Source organism: Xyrauchen texanus, chromosome 48 (assembly GCF_025860055.1).
Source record: "Xyrauchen texanus isolate HMW12.3.18 chromosome 48, RBS_HiC_50CHRs, whole genome shotgun sequence".
In the NCBI taxonomy this organism is placed as follows: Eukaryota; Metazoa; Chordata; class Actinopteri; order Cypriniformes; family Catostomidae; genus Xyrauchen; species Xyrauchen texanus.
This window is the reverse complement of record NC_068323.1, coordinates 12,789,654-12,810,666: the sequence shown is the minus strand read 5'-3', so window position 1 is coordinate 12,810,666 and position 21,013 is coordinate 12,789,654. Positions and strand designations below refer to the sequence as shown.

The 21,013-nt window shown below is 39.2% G+C and overlaps 1 protein-coding gene across 6 annotated transcripts in view; it reads right to left on the bottom strand.

The window, feature by feature from the left end:
• LOC127639490 (rab GTPase-activating protein 1-like) overlaps nt 1-21,013 on the bottom strand; it is a 123,384-nt gene that overhangs the window by 13,336 nt on the left and 89,035 nt on the right. For 3 of the 6 annotated variants that reach the window (XM_052121542.1, XM_052121543.1, XM_052121541.1), the window contains exons 19-21: nt 13,388-13,516; nt 4,338-4,430; nt 30-140 (exon numbers count right to left, since the gene is read on the bottom strand). In XM_052121542.1, coding sequence (XP_051977502.1) covers nt 30-140; nt 4,338-4,430; nt 13,388-13,516 — 333 coding nt within the window. Of the gene's footprint in view, nt 1-29; nt 141-4,337; nt 4,431-9,036; nt 9,274-13,387; nt 13,517-13,917; nt 14,485-14,511; nt 15,765-21,013 lie in introns of those variants that run through there. The other 3 variants (XM_052121545.1, XM_052121544.1, XM_052121546.1) reach the window with 3 other exon arrangements.

Genomic DNA, 21,013 nt, shown 5'->3' with positions numbered 1-21,013 from the left:
CATCATGTGAATGTAAGGAAGGTAAATACCTGGTCCAGGTCATTCCTCAGTGCTATCTTGCTGGTTACTAGTTCATGAGCAAGATCATCGTTCTCCTGTTCCAGACGCATGCTGGCCTCTTGCAACCGCCGGTTTTCTCTCTGCAGGGACACATTTGTAATCATTTGTTATTTTATGGATTTGTGGAAGCATGGGAGTCATACAGATTAACAAAGACTGACAAAATGCTGACAGAACGGCTGCAAAGCTTGCCCAAATGGCTTTGACAAGCTACAGACTAAAATCTCTTAAGCGCTTGCATGTAAATATAGAAATGTCTAGGAAAGTACATGATTGTGCAAGCCTCACCATTCTGCAATACATAAATACAACACAATGTCACATAAAATGATGGCACAATACAAATGAGGATTAAAAAATTTGCCCATGACATATTTTGTTTTGTTTAAAATGTTTTGCCATCACTTAAAGTGTCCAAACTATTTTTCTATTCACACTGAAAGCAAAATTACTGTGCAATGCAACAAACACAGCCGATTATAACATATTTGATGTCTAATGTACAGTAACATCAAACTTGTAGTACTTGGTCACACTGTAGAAAAGCAACAAAAAATGTAGTAGGCTACACACCATGCAACTAAAGAATTATGCAGAATTGGGACGCCCGATATTCACAAAATACAATTCATCCACTGACCCTTGCGTGATAGTTTATTACTTAATTTGGCTTATCCGATTATTCTTTTAGCTACCAACAAGATTGTATTACTTTCACCTCTGTTTAACACATTTTACCATGTTTGAATTCAACAGATATTTACAGAGGACAGTGAGAGAATTTGATTTCTGCAATAGTTTTGTGTTCCATCGCAAAGTCTTCATCCATCCCTCACAACAACTATTAAGTAAAACCATGCAAAATTTTGTTGTTGTTATGGTTTTACTACTAACCATACTGTAGTTCAACTAAATTCTAGTAAAAGCACAACCACACAATTGTTACTACAGTAAACCATATTATAACCATGATATTTGTTGTAAAACCATAGTAATAAGAATACAGGAAAACCAAAACTATAGTAATAAAAAAATATATATAATTATTGTTACTACAGTTTTACTATAATGACTCCATGTTTAATTTGTGGTACCATGTACTATAGTTATTAAACCCATGGTTTCCACAAAATAAAGCATGCCCTTACGAAAACTACAAAAATGGTTTCACTGTAGTAAAACTGCAGTAAACATGACTGTTGTAATTTTTTTGTTGTTAGTATGGCTATACTACAAATAATATAGTTGAATAAATAAAACCATGGATAATTTTCATAAGGGATGGATAAAGCTATAACGAGGTAATGCAAAACTTATTGCGAGGAAACGCAAAACCTATTGTGATGGAATGCAAAATGTATTAGGAGCAAAGCAAAACTCGATTCTGAGGAGCATAAAACTTGTTCGTGAGGGAACTCGTTCGTAGGGAACATAAAACTTGTTGTGAGGGAACTCGATTCTGAGGGAACATAAAACTTGTTCGTGAGGGAACTGCGTTCAGGGTACGCAAAACTTGTTGCGAGGGAACTCGTTGCGAGGGAACTTCTTGAGAGGGAACTCAGAATTTGTTGAGAGGGAACTTGTTGAGAGGGAACGCAAAACTTGTTGGGAGGGAACTTGTTGCGAGGGAACTTCTTGAGAGGGAACTCAGAACTTGTTGAGAGGGAACTTGTTGAGAGGGAACGCAAAACTTGTTGTGAGGGAACTTGAGAGGGAACTCAGAACTTGTTGAGAGGGAATGCAAAACTTGTTGAGAGGGAACGCAAAACTTGTTGAGAGGGAACTCAGAACTTGTTGAGAGGGAACTTGTTGAGAGGGAACTCAGAACTTGTTGAGAGGGAACTTGTTGCGAGGGAACGCAAAACTTGTTGCGAGGGAACTCAGAACTTGTTGAGAGGGAACTTGTTGAGAGGGAACTCAGAACTTGTTGAGAGGGAACTTGTTGAGAGGGAACTCAGAACTTGCTGAGAGGGAACTTAGAACTTGTTGAGAGGGAACTTAGAACTTGTTGAGAGGGAACTTAGAACTTGTTGAGAGGGAACTCAGAACTTGTTGAGAGGGAACTTGTTGCGAGGGAACGCAAAACTTGTTGCGAGGGAACGCAAAACTTGTTGCGAGGGAACACAAAACTTGTTGTGAAGGAACACAAACAATTGCAAGGGAACGCAAAACTTGTTGCGAAGGAACACAAACAATTGCAAGGGAACGCAAAACTTGTTGTGAGGGAACTTGTTGCGAGGGAATGCAAAACTTGTTGTGAAGGAACGCAAACAATTGCAAGGGAACGCAAAACTTGTTGCGAGGGAACTTGTTGCGAGGGAATGCAAAACTTGTTGTGAAGGAACGCAAACAATTGCAAGGAAACACAAAACGTATTATGCGGAAACACAAACCTTAAAGTAAGGGAATGCAAAACAATGTGAGGGAATGCTACACTTATTGCGAGGGGACACAAAACTTATAGTGAGGGAATACAAAACGATTTCAGAAAACCAATCAGGCTCTGTAGACACTCCCCCTAAATCACCACAGAAAATGCAAAGAAAAATCTGCCTAGCCCTACAAATAACATTAGAGACAACTTAACCATTTTCTTAATTTTCCAGAAGAGTTCGATCTAAGAGTAAGAGAGCTCATCTTTAAAGGTGCTTAGAGATTAATGCTGATCTAGGATACATTTCTGCATGTCAAGTCAATTTTATTTGTATAGCGCCTTTCACAACACACATAGTTTCAAAGCAGCTTTACAGAAGATCCGGCATTAACAGAAGATAAAACTGTAATGTCTATTATGTCAATGAATCATCATTGTGTAATTAGATAAAATATGATTGTAATCGTGTTTAAAAATAGTAATTAAATAATAATTTTATTAATAACCCCAGGATATGGTGCATGTCATGTCCTGATGATTAAAACTAAATGACAGTGCAGTGACTTCTGCATTATCTTATTAGAAAGCCTGCTTTGTAACATGGAGTCTCCCCTCAAAGTGTTCTCACATGATACACACAATTCCTTATCAGGAAGAGGAAAAGCAGTCATCTGACTTCCATTTGCAAACACACTCTCATATAAACATTGCTTGTTAGTTTGGACTCAGTAGTTGTGCATAGCAGTTGCTGGTTGATGTAACATGGAAAAGCCTGAAACAATACAAATTCAAATACAACAGAGAAACAAGGACGAAAACAATGACAGAGAAGCAGGCAGAAGATTGTTAGTAGCCAATGAGATGCTGGTGGGCTGGAGCCTTACCTGCACCAGAGTTTCAATACCACACCACTAGAACAAAAACCGCAGAGGCCTTCCTCTTCCAGCACCAATGGTCAAATACAACACCGCTTACTTTCACTGCCTGTCCACCACCCCCCGCAACAGCTCATTGGTTAAACGGGGCGAGTAACAAAGTCTCATAAGGTGAGAAAGGGAATCTCATTGGTTAATAGGTGAGGGAAGAAGAGGATAAACAGGAAGTACTGGCAAGGAAATGAGCTTGCAAGGAGTAATGGAGCTTCATTTTATCATAGCTTGGCTTTCCAACATTTTTAGTTGCTTTTGGAAATACTTTCAAAAAACATTTTTCACCAAAATAGAAAGAGTTTAAAAAAAGGAGTAAAAAATCTAAAACTTTTATTTTTTCCATGAATATAAAACAAATACAAACATAAAAAATAACATCATTCCACAAAATACATAAAAATTCATTAAATGTTACATTTAAATAAAACAAAATATATGCAATAAACAAACACTAATCTCTAATCTCAAACACTTGTTTCTACTGCTTTTTATTTTATTTAATTTTTTACAAAATAAGTACAATCCAACATTTAAGCGCATAAGAACATGTAAACAAAAGACTAAATTCGCTATTGTTAGCTTACAATTATAAAAACAAGAAATAAAACTGGAAAAGAATCTGATAAAAAAACAAGCATCTACGATGTGGTAAACAATCGTTCACCGAATATTTTGCAATGGTTTCACAACAGATTTGTGCATCAGCATCTACAATGTTAAATAATTGTTTAACTAATGCTTCGCAAGCGTTTCAACACTTCGTAAAAAAACAGCCATCTACAATTTGTTCAACAAATGTCTCGAAAACATTTCGCTTTCCCTCTCACTCTTTCTCCATTGAGAGTATGATGTACAGAGTTTGTGGGTTTCAGTGCAGCCTGCTACACAGTTCTGAGCTGGGACAGAGTGATAGGATGAAGATGAACGTAGAATGTGAGGATGAGGCGGCGGTGCTAAGTCAGGTTTCTGCTTACCTGATATCGGTCTATGGGGTCTTCCTGTTGTAACTGGCTCTCTCTCAGAGACTGACACTCCTTCTCAAACTTCTTGAGCTTCTTTGTTGGCACCTGAGGAAGAGAGTAGAAAGCAGAGATGACTTTTGTGACCTAAACCTTGCCGCTATTAAAGCTATGGTGTTCCTGAAGCTGAACAGAGTGTGGTGCTAGCAATGCCAAAGTCATGGTTATGTTTCCCAGGTAAAGCACAAACTGTAAAAATGTATACCCTGAATGCACTGTAAATCACTTGGGATAAAGGTGTCCACAAATACATAAATTTAAATGTAAATATGGAAGCCAAGATGATCAGTGATTTAAGCTTACATATATTCATTGAGTAACACAGGTCTTGTCAACTGAGGGTTCATAAACACCTAAAGGTTCATGATGAAACTGCAGAGGGTTCCTGAGATTGTGATATAAATGCTGATGCAGTTAATTTATAATTTTCATAATAAAATGTGTCATTTTAAACACTTCCATCATCTGCCTCCATCATCTGTAAATGGAAGAAGTTTGGAACAAGCAGGACTATTCCTAGAGCTGGCCGCAGGGCCAAACTGAGCGATCGGGGGAAAAGGGCCTTAGTCAGGGAGGTGAACAAGAACCCGATGGTCACTCTGACAGAGCTCCAGCATTTCTCTGTGGAGAGAGGAGAACCTTCCAGAAGAACAACCATCTCTGCAGCACTCCACCAATCAGGCCTGTATAGTAGAGTGGCCAGACGGAAGCCACTCGTTAGTAAAAGGCACATGACAGCCCACCTAGAGTTTGCCAAAAGGTACCTGAAGGACTCTCAGACCATGAGAAACAAAATTCTCTGGTCTGATGAAACAAAGATTGGCCTGAATGGCAAGCGTCATGTCTGGAGGAAACCAGGCACCGCTCATCACCTGGCCAATACCATCCCTACAGTGAAGCATGGTGGTGGCAGCATCATGCTGTGGGGATGTTTTTCAGCGGCAGGAACTGGGAGACTAGTCAGGATCGAGGGAACGATGAATGCAGCAATGTACAGAGACATCCTTGATGAAAACCTGCTCCAGAGCGCTCTGGACCTCAGACTGGGGCAAAGGTTCATTTTCCAAAAGGACAACAACCCTAAGCACACAGCCAAGATAACAAAGGAGTGGCTACGGGACAACTCTGTGAATGCTCTTGAGTGGCCCAGCCAGAGCCCAGACTTGAACCCGATTGAACATCTCTGGAGAAATCTAAAAATGGTTGTGCACCGACGCTCCCCATCCAACCTGATGGAGCTTGAGTGGTCCTGCAAAGAAGAATTGGAGAAACTGCCCAAAAATAGGTGTGCCAAGCTTGTAGCATCATACACAAAAAGACTTGAGGCTGTAATTGGTGCCAAAGGTGCTTCAACAAATTATTGCGCAAAGGCTGTGAATACTTATGTACATGTGAATTATTATAATTTTTTTTTATTTTTATAAATTTGCAAAGATTTCAAACAAACATCTTTCATGTTGTCATTGTGGGGTATTGTTTGTAGAATTTTGAGGAAAATAATGAATTTAATACATTTTGGAATAAGGCTGTAACATAACAAAATGTCGAAAAAGTGAAGCGCTGTGAATACTTTCCGGATGCACTGTAAATTAAATAAACTACAATTTTCTAAATACATTTTGTGAAAATTGTAATAGTAAAAATATTAACTTTTCTTTGATTTAATATAAAAAAAAAAAACAAGGCAAATGCATTATATTTACTGAAAAGTTACTTGAAATATCAGGGGGTGGTTCTAAATAAATAACACACATTAAAATACGATACATAATGAAGTTTGATTTGATAAATAGTATATATGTCCTGTGTAAATAACAATAGAAAGGAACTGAATCTAATATAAATAAGGGGGTTATAAATAAATACTCTTTATTAAATAAATAGACATTTATAAACTTTAATATCCTATATATATGTGGGGGCCTAGGTAGCTCAGCGAGTATTGATGCTGACTACCACCCCTGGAGTCGCGAGTTCGAATCCAGCCAGGTCTCATAAGTAACCAAATTGGCCCGGTTGCAAGGGAGGGTAGAGTCACATGGGGTAACCTCCTTGTGATCGTGATTAGTGGTTCTTACTCTCAATAGGGCTAAAAAGTGCTTGGATCATGGAGAGTAGCATGAGCCTCCACATGCGGAGTTCTCCGAGGTGTCATGCTCAACGAGCCATGAGATAAGATGCGCAGACTGCAACGTTAGAAGAGTTTCATGCTGAAGAGCTTAAAAGTTTTTTCTCTCTCGTAAATGTAAATGAGTGTAAACGTAAACATCACACTGCATGTCAAAAGGATTGAAGCCTGTCACGCAAAACATGAGCTCATTGATGTCATAAAATATCAGTCTGGTTATTTATTCCAACAGTTATTCCTGGTCGGAGGCTTCTGTAAATATTTTGTTTATACATAGGGTTACGTTCTACCCAAGTTTAATGTTGCAACGCTCAAAGATTTAGTAGAGTGTAAATTGAGACTTTGTACACATTTACGGCACAACTAGGCTAAGGTGTAACTGATGTATAGCTGGTGCAACCGGCCCCTGGGGATGAGGGTCTCTGGAGCAAGGAACCTGTTTTGGTCAAGTAGCACCACTTGTTTTACCACTGAAGCTGTACTTTTTGTACAGTAGTAATGATGACAAGTCAAAAGTTTGCTTTGAAGCTTGGCTAAGTTGACTTCTCGATATGTTAAAAAGGGAAGGTGTCAGCCTTCCACTTTTGCCTCTGTTACAGCACAAAGTGTTCACTGTGCTGTTTGAGGAATGTGAACATGATACTCCTCAGAACATAGTGAACAGGGATGAGAACGAAACAACTGATTCAAAATGTCGGGATAAATGGGATTGTCGCCACAATTCTACAGCATTGGTCATTACCAGGGTGTTGCTATTGTTATTAATGAGGTTTATAATGTTTCTGTAATATTTTCAGTACCTTGTTTTGAGGTTGCCAGGGTGTTCTGGGTGGTTGCTAGGGTGTTGTTAGATGGTTGCTTATTAATCCAAGTAAAAAAAATCCCATCTACAAGTCTTTATATTTCTCTTATCCACTGATATGGCTTGGGTGCCTTTTATTGTCTGCCAGGAGAAAATCATAGGTTTAAATGCTTAATACAAATAGTGAATCACATAGTAATAGCACACCTCTCCTCAACATGCCGCATGATTTGAGGTGTCAATCATGTCTGGAGTACAAGCGGTGCAGGAACAGTTATGCACCAAAGTTTAATATTTAGGTTTAGGGGTTTGTTTAAATCCTCAACCCTAAGCATGAGCAATAGCAATAGTAACAGTGATGCAAGCAAGGAGAATAAGAAGATGAGAATGGGAGAAAGGGAACACATGTATCCCATCATTAATGCAGAGGAACAAGCAGCAGCCCATTAATCTGACATTCAGTGGTGTAGATAAGAGACCAGACATCATTAGACGAAGAGAGGTAACAGAACACTCAGTCCGGATATGTCGTGTGGCCACCAACCACAAAATGACACATTGAAATTGGCAAACTTCACATGGAACTCAAGCTCTCAGTACAAATGTTAAACTAGGGTTTAACACTCAATATGTATATGGAAAGTTCATGAGAGAGGTTTCATGAAACTTTGTTAAACATGTGTGGTACGAATGATGAAGCTGAAGGTTCATTCTAACTCAGCAAGTAAAGACTTTGTATATAAACAAAACACCAACACAGGTACTTCAAATAGGAGTACATGAACTTGACTTTCCATTGAAGTTCAACACTAAAACGTGCAATTTCTTACCATCTCACACTCAAACGTACATTAACCTAAAAATGCCACAGTATGTTTTTAACCATGTTTTTTTTGTTGAAAAGTAAATTTACATTTACATTTATTCATTTGGCAGACGCTTTTATCCAAAGCGACTTACAAAAGAGGAGGAACATCAGCGAATCATCTTAGGGAGACAGTGGTACAAAAACTGCCATATTACAAAGTTTCACTATCATCAGAATAGTATACAAAACAGATTTAAGTGCAACAAGAAATGTAAATATTTTTTTATTTTTTTGTATTTTTTTTTAGTGACCGGTTAAGTGCTTTTGGAAAAGATGTGTTTTTAGCCGTTTTTTGAAGATAGAGAGTGAGTTAGCTTCCCGGATTGAGTTGGGAAGGTCATTCCACCACCGTGGTATGATGAAACTGAAAGTCCGGGAAAGTGTTTTGGTGCCTCTAAGTAAGTAAGTAAGTAAGTAAGTAAAGTAAGTAAGAACTACAGTAAACCAGTGCTTTGACATAAACAAATGTTTGAATATTCAGGGCACTAGGCTCATCTGGGTATTCAAAACATCCACGTTGGTGGAAAAAAGGATTCACAACATGCAAAAAAGCATGGACCAATGGCTTGCTCCAGAACTGAATCTGATTACAAACACACATACACAGTATTCCAAGGAATGCCAAGTTGGAGCCGAAAAAAAGGAGATTATGGAGTAAATTGTGGAGCCTCGTTATTTCATTACAGGACCATATCCTGTCCATACAGGACAGTGTGAGACAGTATCAAAAGTACGTTTTCACAGTCTTACAAAAACAGATCCTGATACTGGCAAGTAAAACAGGCAATTGCTGTTTTCTACAACATGATTAAAGGATGTAAAAGGTAAAAAAAAAAGTTGTTTGAATGAGACCTACCGCTGGTTTGGGTTTGGAGTCGGCCACCAGACTGGCAAAGAAGTCCTCTTCGTAGATCTGATTGATAACATGTGCATTGTAAGCTACCGTTATAGACACTTCCTGCATCATCATGGCAATGTTTCTAAAAGCACGTACAGTATGAGCCCAGGAGTACTGAATGAAACAGGTGAGCTTCAAGAAACTATAGAAGGAAGGAGGAGGAGTAGAAAGAGTGCTGACAAATCTGTTGAGACTGGGCAGCTGATAGTCTCCTACGGATAAAAGCCGGCCCCTTGAGGCGGGAAATAAAGGGAGGGGAGGGGGAAAACCATGGAGGAACTCACACACAAACACACCTGATTTTGTCATCTACTGCTTTCTCAGTTAGGCAGTGTTTTTGTCAAGTTCAAGGATTGTGTATCTCGCTTAAATCCTCCAGAGAACTTACACTCAAAGGTCCATTTGTCCGCTTACTGTAAATTCCAGAATAGCACGCTGCTTATCCAGCATATAAAGGGTTCATATCAATACCCATGGCCTCGTAGGACTATGTGGGTAGTTACCACTGGAAACCGAAAGAGTGAAAGAAAGGCAGGGGAAGTTTGGGTTCTTCAGACAAACCACGACTCTACACTTCTGACGCACCATTGCCCTTTACACTGTGCGCTCACATGGGTGACAGGAAGGGGTCTTCTAACTCCCCTGGCAGTTCTGACTTTTTTTTTTTTGTGTCTCTTTTCTCATCTAAAGGCCAAAGATTTCTTTAGTTTTCTGCATACCACAATGTCTTGCACACAGTGTACGTGACATACATTTTGTCATCAGCAACGTATGCGTGTAGTTTTCCAGAAACAGCAACAGTCTGCAGTCTATGCATATTGCCTTGACATGTGCCTGCCGTTGACTACTAAAACATGCATGCATGCGTCAAACACGTCAGTATGGGCTTGCGTTCGGAAGAGTAAACTTGGAAAGGCAAGAGTGCTCGACTGTGCAAAAGATGTAACAGCACACAGAAAAATGATACCCTAGCCTTCACTGTCCTTCTTTTCCTCTCAGAAAATACCAAAATATGTTGAAAAGAATTAAAGCGTGACTGTTCCTGGTTTAATAAGTATCCAAATGCAAATATCTAGAAGCCGCAGCCAAGGACTCAAGATGATATGTTGCAGAATGCTTTGGAGTCTTATGATTCCCATTCAGAGGCAATTTTCACTCTCAAAACATGTCTCTGTTGCAGTCTCCTTTCGATTATATCCTCTTTCAATATCAAGAGGATGTGAAATTTGGAATCATACTCTTAAACCAGTGCGGGGAATTGAATACAGCTGGTGCTTTTGCCATCAGAGTAAGCAGGTGCCGGTGAATTCCATCAACCCTATAAGCTCATTAACTGGTGACTTTATCCTCTTTAAATTTACACCAATTTAAAGACTAACCACTGCCTTGTATTTCCTCCTCTCTTGAACGTAATTGGATGAAAATGTTCCATTCAGGGGGTGGTAGAAGTCATTTGTGCACAGCCTTTGGGAGGCACATTATGTGTGTGGTGTGTTGTGTCCAGTTCTGATATGGACATATGGCACAAGGCTTCCTGTCCTGGCCACACAGTCTCGTCCCTCCCTACAGTCTCATAGCAACGTTATCTCAGGGAAAAAAACATCCACATGACATCCCAGTACACTGACAATGGCAGGATCTTCAAGAAATCAACTTAAAACAGTGTAAAAATACACCAAGGGTGAATGTGCATATAAAAATAACAGAACTGTGCAAGTTTTGAGGTTGAATGGCAGATCAAACAGCAGTTCATACCCCTCACATGTGTATTTCGCACACTTTATCCCAACATTTCCTCATTCATCTGCTGTTGTGCCTACCTTTCACTGTTGTTTGCAGAAGATAAAAAGGAAAGTGTGACTAAGTACACATACACACACATTTACACGGATACCGGGAGCCGGAGCCAATGAGGCACGGTCAACGCAGATGCTCCGAGTACTAACGGCAATACAGAACTCATTTAAGTATAAAATCTAGTTACAAAATTTCAAAATAAGTTGGATAAAACAGCATGATGTGATTTGCATTCGAGAAGAAGTTAATAGTTGAGATTAAGCACAAAGTATCCTTTCTGAAGACGCTGTGAAGGGGTAAAGACCGCAGATTTCTCCTTGTGAACTGCTCCACACAAGTAAAGTCAGGTTTAAACCCATTCTTGCTTTTCATAAAGAAAAAGACACATGAGTAAAAGCAAAGGTGTGGAAAAAGAGAAATAGATCATGGGTGCTTGAAATTGGGCGTGGCCCAAATCAAAATAAATAATGATCCTTAAGAAAAATTAATCCGTGCCCCACTGCCTTTGCTGACTCACTTGTAAGCTGATGAATGTACTGGTTACATCACCTCACTCAGGTGCTTGTTTCCCACAGAGTGCCTCTCCCTTTCTGGTTTCCCATTCCTGTCTCGCTGGGTCCTAAATGTTGCCTGTTTCAGGGTTTTTGCCCAATGTCAGAGTAAAGCGTGTTTGGAACAGCATATTACCTACTATTATTTTTCCAGTATATTTCATACTCTAGCACTTTATTAGGAAGACCTGTACACCTTCTTGTTAATGCAATTATCTAATCAGCCAATCGTGTGGCAGCAGTGCAATGCATAAAATCATGCAGATATGGGCCAGGAGCTTCAGTTAATTTTCACATCAACCATCAGAATGGGGTAAAAAATGTGATATCAGTGACTTTGACTGTGGCATGATTGTTAATGGCAGACAGCCTAGTCTGAGTATTTCTGTAACTGAGAACCACGTTGGGCACATTATTAGGACCATAGTGTTTCCAATAAAGTGCTTGTGAGTGTAGTATGCGGTATATTATGCAGTATGGAAGAACTCCATCATGAACATAGTCAGACAGTGGATACAAGCAATACCACAGAAAATTTCCCTATAACAAGTGTTAGGGAAAACGTTTTTAAGGATGTCAGAATTAATTGCAGCATACACACAGTCATCTGTAGAGAAACAACACAATACACAATTACTGCATTACTGATGCACAGCAGAGAGCACAGGATATCCTGCTGTTAGTGATAATGAGAGGACATTTAAACAGAAGGAAAGAGAGAGAGAGATGCAGGGTAGGGGATGAATACAGTATCGTCATGATCTCAACTCTTCTTTCCTTCCTGAACATACCATACAAGCTCAGCAACACACAAACAAATGAACACAACTAACCCCTTTCCCTTAAAGCTACAATATAAACTCTTGAAAGCATATATGGAAGAAGAACTAGCCCAAATGGGAAGTTGATAAAAGCATATAAATGTCCTTTGGAATGAGTCTGAGACAACAGACTTTTGGGAATTTATCCTTGAGTCCTTACACCAACTTACCTCGGTGGTGCTTCTGAAACAGCAGGTCCCACCAGACAAGGTCTAAGCATACTCTGAATTATTGTGTGCGAGCTTTGGGTAATTTAGAGCATCAAATTTGTCATACAATGAAAATGTCACCCAAAGCGAAAAAACATAAAGCCAACTTTATATTATCTCATGTCATATATATTCATATTAAGCATATAGAAATACTGGAGAGGATGCATGCAGTCAACATCTTTATTGTTTCCTAATAACAATAATAAACAATATTATATTAAGAGAGAAAATGTGTATTAAGAGAAATGGAAGAAAAAGCTTTGTTTTATGGCTGTACTTTTAATAAATATACTTTTGCCCCTATTTCTCTTACCTAACCCTAACCCATACCAAATATATCTGTCACAACTTTAAGCTTCAGTCCTGAAACATACTGTACATTAGTGAACTCAAACATTCAAAAATGCAAGTTTGCAATTCATACTGCTGCCGCGAGAGGGGCTATAGCGGACATTAGCACAAATGGTCATTTGTTGGTCCACTTGTTTATAGCCAACTACCTAGATTATAGTACATGTAGTTTGCTTTAACAGGCAACTGAAGATAACTCGCCCATTGAATACTGAGGTTTGTTACCGCCACAGTACCGCAAGAGTGCATGTACAATAGGACCATAAGCATGCAATGTTTTGGCCAAGCATTCGTGCATTTGCACACTTGAGTAAACTAAGTTTCTATCCTTATTTTCACTCTCTATAGGAATGTTCTAGTCAATTTTCACATAGGCTCATTAGAGATAAGCTAAAACTTTAGACAAGATCAGTATTGTGTGGGATGCGTGATTAAATTTGAGAGAAATATCTTGTATCATGGCAATACAGTCACTTCTATAGATACAGAATGCACAGGGAAGTGCCCTAAAAAAGTTTGTTCTTTTGAATGCCTCTCTGAGGCACTCTAATGTGGGTATTTTTGAGTAGGTTCCTACCTTGATATTGCAGGCCTGCTCCATAAGGCGCCGGGCGTTCTCCGCAGCCCTGTAGCGTTTTGGGAGCTGGATGCGGAAAAATTTTAGGGCACCCACAAAGTCGGCCTGAAGCAGATCTTCCTTGGATGTCTGCGTGTAAAGATAAAAAAAGAATGATGAAATAAATAGACAATTTAAGGAAATTAACCTCATGAACAGCCAGAAGAGTAATAATCCTGCGTGAGTTTCTGCTGCCCATTGGTGAACTTAACAATCCTGCACACTATTTGTTTTTACATTATATTTTTATTTGAACATAATTTAGCAAGCAAATAATCACATATCCAGTGACAACAAAGGAGAACAGTCTTCAGCATTTACAGCAACATCATTACATCACAAAGGAAACAAGATCATTAACAAACAGTAGTTTGCACCACTTCTACAAAAGCACATATAAAGTCCAAGCAAGAAGCCTGGCAAGCCCTTGCCAACATATCACGTAATAGATGTACATGCACAAGACTTGCTTTGAGGCCGTTGTCCCTCACCGCCAGTAGTCGGGGCACAAATAGGCGATGACCCATGCCAAGCAGGCCCATGACTCCATCAGTGCTGTCGTTCTCCACCCCAGCTTTGTCCTCTCCAGAGCCCCCTTCCTCCAGTCTCCGCACCACGGGCGGCATCTGGCCCCATAGAGGCGGTGAGGGTAAGTCTTTCTCTGGAGTCAGGGGTGAAAGCGACTCTTGGGCGCCTCCAGAATCCACAGTGTCGTCCTCCCATGGAGGATCTGAGGCTGACCTGGGGTCAGCCACGATGAGGTCTGGAGACAGCAAGCAATCTTGGAAATTTTGTAAATGAGTACTTTAACCTTAGTCCAGGAAGTTGATTATGTGGCACTGATGCAGTCTTGCCGAGCACAGAGGCGTCATTCGGTCCGGACAAGATGTATTCATGCATAAAAAAACAGAGCAATTTTGCACTTGCAGAGGGAATACGAATCAATTTTGTGTCAGCAATGTAAACACTATTTGAGACCACGCCTAGCTTTCTTTTCTTCACACCATATTTGTGCATATGAGTTTAATAGGAACCTTAACTAAGCAAAATGTGGCTACACAGTTCTAAGAGATAAAAGCTTCTACCTGAGGATCCTGTTTTATCATTGGCCAGCTTCTGATTTCTCAAATTTGCAATCTGTTGCCTGGCAACAGGCTGGAGAAGAGTCGCGTGGTTGTTGCGAGACAGATGACAGGCGGCATGTCTTCCTTGTTTTGCACGTCTTCAAAGCCAGTCACCATGTTAGATCTCAGACCTCCCCTGGTTTTGGATTAATCTAATGAGGTACGATGATGCAGAAACGAGAAACCACCAGAAAAAAGGACTGGTGCCTCCGAGGAATTTTCAGGTAGATTCAGCACTACATTAAGGATACAATTCAAAAGCCAGCTTCAAATTGCATCAAGAAATAAACACAAGGCCAGAAAGAGATGGAGGAGAGCTATATTGGAGTCTGTCCTGGGAGACGTTGAGTCCTTGTTGTCATTTCAAGCCTCATTAAACAATCAGAAAAGAGTAAAAACACAGAAGTTCTTCTGAAATACCTTAGAATATAAGCCTTCATTCAAAGCATCCATCACTCCAAAAGAAACTACATTTCCCACAAAACAATCTATCACTATCCCACCGAGGTGCATTGTTGGTCAAGAAGCAGCCCAGAAGAAATACCCAAAGGTCCATCCAAAATCTCCAACTGTGGGATGAGGGTGGAGAGAGCGAGAGAGGCCGGAGGTCCAGGGTGCCAGTAGATGTCTGGGACTGGGTGGTGGTTGTCTTCTCTGGTGAACAACGAAGCCCAGGCTTCTGTTACAATGGCTCAACTGCCTTCTCTGCTGTGCTTAACTGCTCTAGCCCATCAGAGAGATGGAAGGGAACGTTAACGAGCGCAGGAGAGAGAGACGGGGAGGAAGGCACGGATAGAGATGCTGTTGATGCTAGAAAAGGCAGTGGAAAGGTGGCAAGGGAGGAAGAGGATGACAATGAGAGAAAGATAGGAGGGGCATTGCTAGGGAACAGAGGACAGTGGACGAATGGACAGTGGACATGGCCGAGACTGTGATGCTGCTCAAGCTAAACGCTAATGGCTGCTTTATGCTCGCTATGGGAAGATGCAGACAGGCACATGTGATGAAACAGAGAGTGAGATGGGGCGAGAGAGAGAGAGAGAGGGAAAGGGAGGAGGTTTGGGAGCCTCCGGGGAGAATGTCGTAATGGCTAGCCAATAGGAGCGAGGTAGTGCAACCCCCCCTCTCCATTTCTCGCTCTCTTTATGTATAGCTCTTACTTCCTCGCCCACACCTTCAGATTATTCAACCCTCTGCTTCTGTGTACCTGCTTATACTCATTTCTATTTCATAACCATTTTAAACATTAGTGACAAAGCTAATAATATTATTTCTATTATCCAGGGAACATAATTAAACTTATTACAAATTCACATTATTATTAAACTAAATTAATATATAAATTCAGTTAAACTTACATTTATGTTACAGAAAACAATTGCAAAAAACATGTATGCATAAAATTTTCCTTTTTATATAAAATAAATTATAAATCATTGAATAAAATAATTTAAACCATTTAATAAACACCCCTCACAAAAAAACTGAAGAATGTCTTTTAAACACAATTCACAATTATATATTATCAAACTACACAATGATGACTAAGACTATTTTCTGTTAATGCATGATTTCTGTAAAGCTGCTTTGAAACAATGTGTGTTGTGAAAGGCGCTATACAAGTAAAAATGACTGAAAAGTTAAGATTAAGATTTAATAAGGATTTGCAAGTTATGACAGGATTAACTTTTCATTATATAATTTCTATCAAACATAATACACGAAACATTATTAAGCTTATTATAAATTCATAATACTGACACTGATTTCACATTAAATAATTGCAAAACTGTATATATACACAAAACTAATTTCTTGTATAAACTTTTTTATATTTTCATAAAATAACTGTCAAAATAATTAAAACCCCAAAGAGAATGTGTGTGTATATGTATATACATGGGTTGGTGTTCTTTGGCATACAAGCCTCACCCTTTTTCCTCCAAACATAATGATGTTCATTATGGACAAACAGATACATTTTTGTTTCATCAGACCAGAGGACATTTCCCCAAAAAGTAAGATCTTTGTCCCCATGTGTACAAACTGTAGTCTGGGGTTTTTATGGCAGTTTTGGAGCAGTGGCTTCTTCCTTTATGAGCAATCTTTCGGGTTATGTTGATATAGGACTGTGGATATAGATACTTGCATACCTGTTTCTTCCAGCATCTTCACAAGGTCCTGCTGTTGATCTAGGATTGATTTGCACTTTTTGCACCAAACTACGTTAATCTTTAGGAGACAGAATGTGTCTCCTTCCTGAGCGGTATGATGGCTGCGTGGTTCCATGGAGTTTATACTTGTGTGCTATTGTTCGTAGAGATGAATGTGTACCTTCAGGCAGACCGTTGGATATTACTCCAAAGGATGAACCAAACTTGTCCACAATTATTTTTTCTGAGGTCTTGGCTGATTTCTTTTGATTTTCCCACGATGTCAAGCAAAAAGGCACTGAGTTTGAAGGTAATATGAAGCTAATATGAAATCTGTGGAGTGGTTAAAAAATACGTTTTAATGACTTCAACCTAAGTTTATGTATTCTTCTGACTTCAACTGTATGTATATATATATATATATATATATATATATATATATATATATATATATATATACACACACACCATGGATTAATAGCAATGTTCGTGCGGCACTTAATGCGCCAACCTCCGCTTTTAATTCTGGAAAGTGAAGGAGCATAAACAACCAGTTATGCCCTCCGCAAAACAATCAGAGCAGCCAAACGCCAGTACAGGGACAAGATTGAAGGACAGTTCAACACCGAATCTAAAAGCATGTGGCAAGGAATTAACATCATCACAGACTTCAAAAGGAATAAATAATCCACCGTGAACACCGCTGCCTCTCTCCCGGATACTTTTATGCTCGTTTTGAAGGAAATAACACACGAGAAAGCTCTCGCGGCCGAAGCTACAGAGGTTTGTTCACTCTCTGTCTCTGTTGTGTAGAAGGCTCATCAGCGCCTCTTCTTCCTGAAACGGGTGAGAAATTTTGGAATGAACCACCACATCCTCACACGGTTCTACACCAGCACCGTAGAGAGCATCCTGGCTGGATGCATCACTGCCTGGTACGGCAATAGCACCGCCCTCAACTGCAAAGCCCTGCAAAGGGTGGTGCGAACTGCCAAACACATCATTGGAGGTGAGCTTCTCTTCCTCCAGGACATATGTACCAGGCGGTGTGTGAAAAAACTCCAGAGGATCATCAGAGACTCCAGCCACCCGAGCCATGGGCTGCTCTCACTGCTACCATCAGGCAGGCGGTATCGCAGCATCAGGAACCGCACCAGCTGACTTCATGACAGCTTCTTCCCACAAGCAATCCGACTTTTGAACTCTTGATCACTCACGATACATATATCAGCACTGTTTTAGCCTCAGACTGGACTCACATTTAATACTTCTCTTCATAACACAATGGCAACTGACAGCTGAAAGTCATCACAACACTTCAAATTTATTTCCACTGATTACATATTACTAGGTGTATATCGTGTTGTGTAACAAGATGTGTAAACTGTGTTGTGTAAATCAGATGTTTATTGTAATTGTCATACTGCTATGTTGCTTGGAACTGCACCCAAAACTTTCACCCACTGTTGCACTTGCGTACATGGTTGAGTGACTAAGGGATTTGATATCAGGGTACCCCCAGGATCCTCCAAATGAAATTCAAGGCTTTTTAAGACCTTTTTAATACCATTTCAAATGAAATTTAATGCCAACTTCGTACCCATTCCGACAGAAGTATGAGGGGAAAATGTCAAATCTGTATAAATTTTGAACCCTAGAAAATAATTATGTACAAGTAGGCTACTTGAATTAAATAAAATATTTTATTTAAATTATCAGTTGTATTTAATACATACGCAACAGCGTAACACAGATTTTATTTGTAATAAACAAATAGATTTGAACTTACAAATGAACACTACAGCCTTTGCAGCTCTGCTGCCTTGGTTGCAATTTTTTCACCCAGGCTCTCAAGTTCTGTCAACTTCTGCTTGTGACTTCTTCTCAAAGCGTTTGTTCAAGACATTTGCGTCAAGTAAAAAATAAAAAAGTAATCGAAACAGTTTGATATCATATTAATTAAGTTGGGGCCTACAGTATAACAAGAAAAAAATCTCTCTCAACTAAGGCTGTAAAGTAAACCATAAGGAACCCCAGATGGTACATCATTCTAATATTAAAGGTTAAAAATTATTTATTTGTAAGCTACTTCCATTTAAATCACACATAAGGGAGTTTTTATAATAAAGTTATAGGCTAATACATTTTTAATGACATAATTATGTTTCTACTTTTTAAATAATGTCTGTCATAAATAAATAAAAATGTATTTTGAAGCAATATTCTCATCAGCTTTTACATAGCCTACTTAAATCTGCATAATTGTGATTTTTACACTAGGGCGTTATTTACTTTTATAAGGACAATTTTTAAACCTTACTATATATATGCCTTATTCTCTTTCCTGTCAAATTCTTACATTTGATCAAATTCAGTTTTAATAATAAGGGCTGTTATCAATCAATTGTAATAAATAATTTTATGAGATTGATGTTTAAACAAATAATATAAAAAAATCAATGATGCCTTTAAACAATAAACCAATACGTGGCGGCAAGTGACCGTCTTAATAAATGAATCGTTGAGTCATTCATTAAACCGATTCGTTCAAACTGCTGAATCATTCAATAACAAAAGACAGCGCTTAGTGTTGCTTTTCTTTTGTAACTATTTTCGTCGGTAAAATATAACAAAACGATAATGCGTCTAAATTGTAAGTGACTACATATTAACTATTCTACTTGTTTATTAAACTATACATTCAATGTAATATTTGCAATCGTGATATTATAGAACAGCTCACTTGGTCGTGTTATGTTACTTAACTATATCATATATTATTGTCATTTCCTGGCACAGACTTGACCCAAACGTAATTCGGATTAAACCGACACTTTCCCAATTTAACAGACAAACTAGGCTAGCTACTATCTTGGTCTGTACCTCACTTGCCTAGTAACCATAGTAACGGGTGCGCACGCTTTCGCGCTTTCTGCTATGACGTGAAGTGTGAGGCGCACTCAACGTTACGCTGCATGATTGTTTAATTAGCCTACATTAACAGTTAATTTTGTTACGGTGGCAAAAAAAATATAAGACCTTTGAAACGAAATCTAAGACTTTGTATACCAAATTCAAGGCTATTAAGGCCTTAATTTGAGATTATCAAATTTAAGACTTTTTCAAGGTTTTTAAAGGGTAACTAAACCCTAAACCAACTTTTTTTAGTTAATGATCTGTAAGAATGGGGCTTTATTAGTACTGGTCATTGATTCAAGTAATTTTTTTGACATTTGTGTATAAAGTGTTTTAATTCTACAATATATGGTGTAAAAACGTCTGAGTGCTGCCCTCTTCAGGTTGAACGGTGGCTACTGCAGTTGAATTTTCCTATTGGCTGTTTGCGGTACTTCATGACGTAAGTGGTGACAGCTGACGTAAGCAGGTTCCAGCTCACCACGCCCTTGGTACGAGCTACCACGCCCATGGCAGTATAAAAACCATCTTGTTTCGTCAAAACCACTGTAGCGAGTCAGGAGTTGGAATTGCGAGTATTGAAAACGATCAGGATAGAGTATTTTAGCATCTATTTAGCATAGCATTTATATAGTTATTTAGATTATTTCGTGTAGCCTAGGTAGTTAATTAACATATTTGTTAGTGTAGTATTGTTAGAAGCATAGTTAGTTAGTAGCATAGTATTAGCGCCAGTTAGGATAGCTTCAAGTTAGCGTAGATTATCTGTATTTAGTACAGTGGTCAGGATGGTACGTAGGTGTAATTTTGCTGGTTGCAACAGCACTGCTGGACTGTATTGCTTTCCATATAGACTTGGAAATTAGGCGCCAGGGGTTGCACGTCCTTGTTCTGGAAGACCGCGAGTTCCCGCCTAGAGCTGTAGGAGTGTGCAAACTGCATTTTACGCGGATTGCTTCTCCAACGCAATGGAGGTGGAAATGGGCTTCTCCAAACAGCTCGCGCTGAAAAGTGACGCAGTGCCAAACGCTGCTCCTCCTGCATGGACTCCACCACCTCAGCGGCGTCTTGAGGTGAGTGATCTTATATATTTGAATCACAATTTATGGTTAGGCTAAAGTTAATCCTCTGGGGTCGACAAACGCGCGTTCGCGATGCGGGAGTGTTAAACGTATTGCACCCTTATACATTGTATTACGGTATTGACTACCTGTATAGTTTTATTTGGAGGTATACGGTTTTGTACATGATGACGTTAGGCTTTACGTCACATTCTTCTAAGTTGAGAGAACAGCTAACTGATGTTATGTTCAAGTGAAGCTTGCTAAATAAAAATCCTGCTAAAAGGATAAACATCACTGAACAGCATTTCGTTTGTTTTTCCTGCACGCGAG